The 7,766-nt window shown below is 49.3% G+C and overlaps 2 protein-coding genes across 5 annotated transcripts in view; one reads left to right on the forward strand and one right to left on the reverse strand.

The window, feature by feature from the left end:
* The window catches only part of enox1 (ecto-NOX disulfide-thiol exchanger 1), a 69,823-nt gene extending 66,214 nt beyond the window's left edge, over positions 1–3,609 (reverse strand). For 3 of the 4 annotated variants that reach the window (XM_020620511.1, XM_020620508.1, XM_020620510.1), the window contains exon 1: positions 752–2,250. The gene's annotated coding sequence lies outside the window, so the exon portion shown is untranslated. Of the gene's footprint in view, positions 1–751; positions 2,251–3,502 lie in introns of those variants that run through there. The other variant, XM_020620509.1, reaches the window with a different exon arrangement.
* Positions 3,610–3,712: 103 nt separating this feature from the next.
* Positions 3,713–7,536, forward strand: lacc1 (laccase (multicopper oxidoreductase) domain containing 1). Its single transcript, XM_020620514.1, has 5 exons — positions 3,713–4,290; positions 5,145–5,323; positions 5,974–6,139; positions 6,421–6,646; positions 6,888–7,536. Exons 1-5 carry the CDS (start codon positions 3,795–3,797, stop codon positions 7,063–7,065), a joined length of 1,245 nt encoding a protein of 414 aa, XP_020476170.1. The 5' UTR covers positions 3,713–3,794; the 3' UTR covers positions 7,066–7,536.
* The last annotated feature ends 230 nt before the right edge of the window (positions 7,537–7,766 follow it).

A 7,766-nucleotide genomic window follows, 5' to 3' on the forward strand; every position in this document is an offset into this window, starting at 1 on the left:
GCATGGTGGGAATAAGCCTTAATTCTCGTGATAGCAGCTGTTCTGATCTTCACATTTAAATCAGCACATCCATCATGTGCACACTGTCATTTAGCAGAGCACTGTGCAGGCTGCTGCAGGTGTACAAGGTGAGCCTAACAATGACAGCAGCAGCTCTGACTGCATATCAAGGGCATCCTCTCCTCCACCAGACCCCACCACCACCACCACTCCTCACCCCACCAGCTCACAGCAGCAGACAGCTCCACCACTTCTCAGTCCTCTGCAACTGTGCAAAGTGCAGCGGCCACAACCTCGGACCCCCCTCAGCAGAGCTGTGACCTCAGCACACTTTCCAAATGATTTTCAACAGCAAACAGAACATAAGTGAACGCCTCCTCACCCTAGTTTTTAAGGTGATGAAACTTTGAAACTGGAAACTGCTGAACAAAACCTGGATCCAGAGTCTTTGACACACAAACCTCAGTGATAAGAGCCGAACGTGCGGCCAGTGCATCAGGACACAACACTGGCATCAGACGCACTCATGAACGACGCATGAAGTCCGTGGGGGGCTGCGCGATGAAGACAAAGCTTCAGCGCAGCTCGGTGCTGTTTGTTCATGTGATGCGCCCTACTGGAGCGAGCGAGGGCAGCAGCGCATCTCTCCAGAAACCCGCGCAGCAGGCGGCCAGGAGGAGCGCGCCATCGGCTGGGCAACATTTACAACTGAACACCCTCAAATGGCGACGCAAAGCAGACCTGATCTTACCGGTGGTTCATACGGTGGAGAATCCGACACAGGCTCCGCGGTCGAGTCGTCAATAAATCCCGGTGCAGGTGAAGCTGGAGACCATCCTCCGTCTGTCTCCTCTCAGACGCTCCGCTGCAGCTCTGCCCGCACACTCCGGTAGGAAGGAACCGGGGCGCGCCACCGACACAGCGCCGTGCATGTCTGGTCTCTGTCAATCGGTACGGACCGGTGGACAGGGGAGGGCGGGGGTGGGGAGAGAGAAACTGGGTTAGTAAATGAAATGAATTAAAGCTGCTACAGTGAGAGCTCGACCGTTATTTCAGTCTTTACGTCATGAAAATCTCACGTGTGTGACTTCCATGTAATAACAGGACACAGACAGTAGAACCGGAAGCACCGCCACAAAATGGGGAGGTGGATGTAAAACAAACAAATAAACAAAAACAGGCAACTGACCTGAAAGTGACAGGTAGGTTTATATTAACTGACAGGATGTGAAAACCAGAGTCAGTGGCTCTATAATATTTGGGCAGTGTGGCCAGGCTGGTGCACAGACTCAATGAGTCAGGGGTGGTACATTTGGAATACATGTAAAAATCAAATCAAAACAATTACAATCCTGGTTCTATGAATTAGTAAACGGAATCAAACTGTTTATTTTGATTAAAAATCAGACACACATAGTGCCTTGTTTAACCAGCTTTGTCTACGCTCCTTATTTAGTCCCAGCCGGGAGCATCGCTATTGCACAGGGGTCTGAACAGAGAGAAAGACAGGGATTTTCCAAAGTGTTGCATTACTTCAATCCAAAACCACCGGTTCCTCAGGAAACTGTCAGACTGTTTAGTGTGGCTTTGCGTGTCACCTAGTGTCAGACCTGGATGGTGTTTCTCAGTCTCTTGTTATTTTTGGCCTCACAGTGTGACACTCAAAGCCATGAACACAGATGGAAATAAGTGGCAGATACGTGCCTGAGCTGCAGGACACGCTGTAACCTTGGCAGGAGAGACGACTGGGAGCATCGGGCCCAGGGGACAGAAACCCTGGAGCACAGATGTCCACTGAGGCTGCAGCAGGACATATCACACAGGACGTACATCACATGGCCTGGACAGTGACCGTGGCTCTGTGCTGAACCTGAAATATATGAAGTATCTCAGAGAGGAAACCTGTGGTGTGAACGTTGCTCTGCTGTTTCTGCAACAACACAGCTGAGTTCAGCTGCCTTCTGCGGCCAGATGTTAACCAACATCAGCACAGCAGATGATGGACAGACTGGTGAGCCAGTGAAGGCCTGCGCATGCTGAACTGGGTATCTGGTGCTCCCTGCTGGTGGGCTGGAGCACAAGCAGCATGTTAATGTCACAGCAGAGTGACACAGCAGTGTCTGTACATACTGTACAGCCCAACTCACCACTGTTGTGGCTTTACGCAGGGACTGACATGGAAACATAAAGACCATAACAATGACTCATTTCTGGAGGGAGGAACTCAACCCAACATCTCTGAAAAGCTCAGACATGATGATCTTTAACTGTCAGAGGCAGAAAACTGTATGTACATGACCTGTGCACACCAGTATGAACTGGCTGAAGTCATTTAAACTTATACAGGACTCACTAAGGCATGAGACAGCTTTTTTCTTTTGGGGTGCAGAAGTGACTCGGCTTTTATAAAGCTGACCCACGGATGGGAGTTAATAATACTAACACAAACAGGAAGCCAAAGCCAAGACATCACAGTTCTAACCTCCTGTTTGAGTTTATGGTGTGACCACGTGTCTGTGTACACTTTGCTACAGAACACCTGCAATTAAATACCTGGCAAACCTTTGGATTTCTTGTCAAATATATTATGTACATATGATGTAACAAGGAAATACTGGTGAAGAAATACTACATTATTCTTCAGAGTATTCCAGTGCATAAATAACTTAGTAAAACTTTTCTATATCACAGTTTTCAAACCCAGTGTTTCAGTGCCATCGCTGCCAGGGAATATGTTCAATGGTGGGAAGTAACTCCTACATTTACTCAAGTACATTACTGAAGTACACATATGAAGGTATCTGAACCTGAGTGCACCTTCCCAGCGAGGTCACATGATCCAAAATATCACTAAAAGAAACGTTTAAACACAGAAAACAGTAGAGCGAATCAGATCTGTGCTTCACTTCTGTCCTCTCTGTGAGGACACCCTGCAGATTTACCTGGTGACCCTGTGGAGGGCCCCAAGCCCTAGGTTGAAAACCAATGGCCTCAACTAGCTAACTGTGTAAAAAGTCGTTAAAAGCAGTAAAATGCTAAACCAATTGAAGGAGAAAACGAGCCCCATTCAAGATTCTACAAATTTAATGATACAACTAAGTCTGGTCCGTGACACGTGTGTGTGTGCCTTTGTATTACTTACATTAAAGGGACCGAAACCTGTTTACACACTCACATTGTGGGGACCCGGTCATCACTGAGAAATCGCTGAATTTTAAGGTGGCAAAATGGTTTAAGCTTAGAATGAGGTCAGGGTCAGGTGTTAGGCAAGTAGTGGTTATGGTTAAGCTTAGGATAAGTGTACAGGAAATGAATGTAAGTCAATGTAAAGTCCCCACAAAGAATGAAAACACAGCGTGCGTGTGTGTGTGTGTGTGTATGTCATAAACCGATGAATGTTATTTCATGACATCTGACACGTGATGAAAACAGAACCGCACTTGTTCTCACGTATGATTCTGGTTCTTATCTGACTGGAAGCCGGCTGTGTTTGTGACTGTACCTCTGTTTTCAGTCTGTGTGCTCTGACTTGTTGCAGCACGTTCACATCGGCGTGCAGGAAACGTGCAGGAAACGCGCTTCACACATTCAGGTTACTACGCTACGCTACAGATACACTGCAGTCAGCAAAGGAGAATTTCCCCGGGCACAGCGGAGTTTCCAGTGTGGGCGGAGCCTGGTGCAGGAAGTCCTGAGGTCCCGTCATAAAACAGGACGTGCCCACGATAAGCTGATTGCGGCTGTGCACAGACCGTGCTCGTTACTCTGAGCATTACATACCCGGATTGTGTGCGATGGGTCCGGCCGTGCTGGTGGACATGGTACACGGCTGCTGTCCGACCTGCGCCGGCTTGTCTCTGCAGGAGGAGTCCACAGCAGACGCGCACGTCTTCCTGCTGTACGGGAAACGTTACCGGGAGGAAGACGGCTTGTCAGACGCGGCTCTGAGCGCGTGCAGGAGCGTGCAGGTCCTGGACTCCGGCTCCACCGCGGAGTGCTTATACCAACTCAAGCAGACCGTGGACCGGCTCGAGCTGAGCACGGTCACGGTCCTCACGACCCCGCAGGGCCGGGAGGTGCTGCTTGTTTACCAGCAGCAGCTTTTTACGGCAGTGTACACCTTCAATTACAAGGTGAGGTCGGTGGACAACTTCACCTGTCCGAGCTGCGCAGGCTCCGACCACACGGACTCACCTGGCGCGGCAGTGCACGAAGAGGTGTCGGCCTTTCTGCAGCGGCTGCCTGCGCTGAAGGGAGGAATCACAGTGCTGCAGTCAACGCTGATCCCAGGTCGGTTCAGTCACAATAAACAACAGTTTGTTTGCAGACAGTTTGTAAACGCTGATTTAACCCGTGAAGGCTTCGTGTGACCAAGCGGAGTTTATTCTCTGATTGTATTGGCTTCTTTGTCAGAAAACGGGAACAAGAAAACAAAACTTTCTTTGTTACAAAATTCATACACAACATGCAGAAAATAGCAGGCGTCTCTGCTGTTGCCACCAGCAGTACGACGGGGATGATAAACGTGCACGGAGGTGCTCGTCGGAACTTTGCTTCATGCCTGTGGTTTTGGGAGTGAGCGGTTTTAACGCGCTGACGTCCCTGCTGTCATGGATGAACTGGTATCAGACCAGCAGGGACGCCTGCCAGAGGGTCACGTGTCCGTCTTGTACCACTGGTTGAGCCCATAACTCCATTTAGGGTTTGCCGGTTTAATGATTATGTGATGTTCCAACATGATATGTCTGTACCGATTTAAAGAAAACCTGTTTTTACAGACATAACAGACTCTTAAATAATCTGCCAATTTAATGAAGACTTTCCCGTCACTTCAGACCAGGTGTAACTCTTCTGGAACATACACCGACCAGGCATAACATTATGACACCTGTACATCTGTGTGCACTTACATGCAACACTTCTGCTTTAACATTTGTGTTTATGAAGCTCAAACTGTTTGTGTTTGGTGAGACTGTCATAAATGTATACATTAAATTGTATGTTCATTACTGAGGTCATAGTTAAAGGTGGCGTTGTACAGGACTACTTTAGTTTCAGAGCTCTCTGTATATTTTTGTCCTGCCCATTGACATACATGAGAGGGTCAAAATTGGTGTTTGTTACTTTCCCTCCGTGTGTGTCAGGCTGTTTCGGTCACGGCTTCAGCACTCGAACAGGTGGCGTGTCCTACCTCCCGACCCTGTCTTCCATGAATTTGTTCAACAGCAGCAAGCGAAGGGACCCGCAGGCCGTGGTGACGGAGAACAGACGCCGACTAGCCCTGCATGCCGGGTTCCATCCTGAACCACTACACATGATCAAGGTACTGGTTTTACACAAGATCCTAATGTAGGCTGCATGCAGAGGTGTGAGGGCCTGTGGGCCTGGCTCATGTCTTTACTGCCACCTAGTGGTTCCTGGTTGGTTCTGTAGTGACAGAGTTGAGGTCACATTTAAAAATAATCTTCTCTTTCATGTGACCTTTATTTATCCAGGGTGGATTCCTTGAGGTCAAGGCCCTCTTTTACAAGGACGCTCTGCTAAGATGGCGTCAGACGTTACAGACAAGGAAAGCATACAATCACGTGTACAACAATCCAAAGATAAAACAACAGAAAACTCAGTTGAATGTGGCGTGAGCTCAGTGGAACGGTGGAGATTTAGAGCACATGTTAAAACATTTGCTAAGTGAGGTTAATGTGTATCGCTGGCTGGATGTGACAGCAGATCCACAGTGACGCTGCTCTGCACAGACCAGCACAACACACACCACAGCATGCGACAGAAACCCACCACGGTGACTGGTTGAATCCAGTGTCGCTGCGTTCGCTGGAAAATCTGTTGTTTTTCCCCAGAGTGATGCAACTGTGATGTGTGTTCCTGTGCACGTCTGTTCTGATAAACGGTCCGGACATGTGCATGTGACTCAGCTGAAGCTCTGCACTTCATGCTGTATGGGCCTGTCTCCTGCAGACGAACCACGCCAGCGATGTGTGGGTCATGGGCACAGCCGAGCCGGAGAGCTACGATGGGATCATCACCAACCAGACCGGCGTGGTGCTGGGCGCTCCGGGAGCCGACTGCATGCCCCTCCTGTTTGCCGATCCTGTATCAAAGGTCATCGGAGCCGCGCATGCAGGTAAAAGTTGCAGAAAACTTAAGACAGCCTGAACTGTGTGAATGTGAACTGGTGGAGATGTAAAACAAAAACTCTCATCAGTGGTGTGCACACATGTTGTGCTCTAATCACTCATATGCTCATTTGTACACAGAGAACAGAACAGATGTAGGTAAACCAAGTCCTGCACTAGACACATGAACTGGGGCCCAGTCAGGCTGCGCTGGTGTGTCTCCATAGGTTACATGAAGGCCACAGATGTCAGCCGCCACTCACCCCTATTGTTTTCTACTCACCCTCAGGCTGGAGAGGGACCCTGATGGGGGTCGCCATGGCAACGGTGGAGGCCATGGTGAGAGGATTCGGCTGCCAGGTGAGCAACATTGTGGTGGCGGTGGGGCCATCGGTGGGGGCGTGTTGCTTCACCCTGGACAGAGCGCAGGCACTGGACTTCATCCGCATCCACCCAGACTGTGTCCCTGATCCAGAGTCAGCCAGACCGCACGTCAACATCCGCCTGGCCAACAGGTACAGGCCACAGACAAGGGCCTGGTGTTTTCAGGCTGACATCACCTTTACTGGTAAAACAGGTGGATGTGTTTAGGCGAGAGCAGGTGACCAGCCGTGGGAGGCTGCATGTTAACGTCTCTTCTACATGTGACATGCTCCTGTGCTGCCTTTATGTTTTGCTGACCTACACACTGTTGATACTACAGTTGTACTCCGTTTTATTCCAGTGTTTCTGACCAAATAATCCCCCGCTTCCCAGAATCCTCCTGCAGAATGGCGGTATCCTGCATGAACACATCCATGATGACACGGTGACGACGCGGCCCTGCGTGACACCCTGCACCTCCTGCCACCCTGAGCACTTCTTCTCTCACGTCAGAGACGGACCAGACTTCGGCACCCAGGTGGGCTTCCTGTGGGTCAGGAACCAGCTGTGAGCTCCAGCAGGTGGGGCCGAGTCACAGCAGCAAAATTAGGCGCACATATCCAGACGGAGTGTAAGCCAGCGGCCCCCCTGCCTCCTGCGCAGGGTCAGGGGGCTGGAAAACAGGAGGGTTCGGGACCTCTCTGCTCATTTTGTCTTTTTACCAGTTTATTTCATTTTGAATCTTTGTGGTCATTTAATATTCCTTATTTTTGTGTGTGAAGAGGCACAATGGGAGTTTTCTGTCCGTGTAGTCATGCTGAGTCTCCTTCTTGTTGTTTTTGGGTCTTTTCACTGACTCTCAATCACCACATATTAAGTCACTTATAGAACAGGGGAGAAGGAGACGGGAGATGCCAGGAAATTGTCCCTGCCCTTGATGTAGGACAAACTCATCTGATTCTTTGTGAGGATTCTACCATGTTATGATACTGTAGTACTGCAGTGTTCACCCGAGCTCATTAAGTAAACTGGGAAACTCCGCTGTCGTGAGTGTTCTTCAGTCAGCCGAACACAGAGGTTGACAAGTTCAACACCAAAGGTTTTATCTGGTAAAGCAAAGTAAAATACAAGTGTTGCTGTCTAATGCAACATGTCACAGTATGTAGAGTGAATGGAGGTTTATCTGCAGTGAGTGACCAGTTTATTAGGTACACCTGCCATAACACCTCATAAGGTTTCAGGCTTTGGTGAAAATGTCCAGGTCTTAGTTTA

The sequence above is a fragment of the Monopterus albus genome, unplaced genomic scaffold, assembly GCF_001952655.1.
Source record: "Monopterus albus unplaced genomic scaffold, M_albus_1.0 scaffold239.1, whole genome shotgun sequence".
In the NCBI taxonomy this organism is placed as follows: domain Eukaryota; kingdom Metazoa; phylum Chordata; class Actinopteri; order Synbranchiformes; family Synbranchidae; genus Monopterus; species Monopterus albus.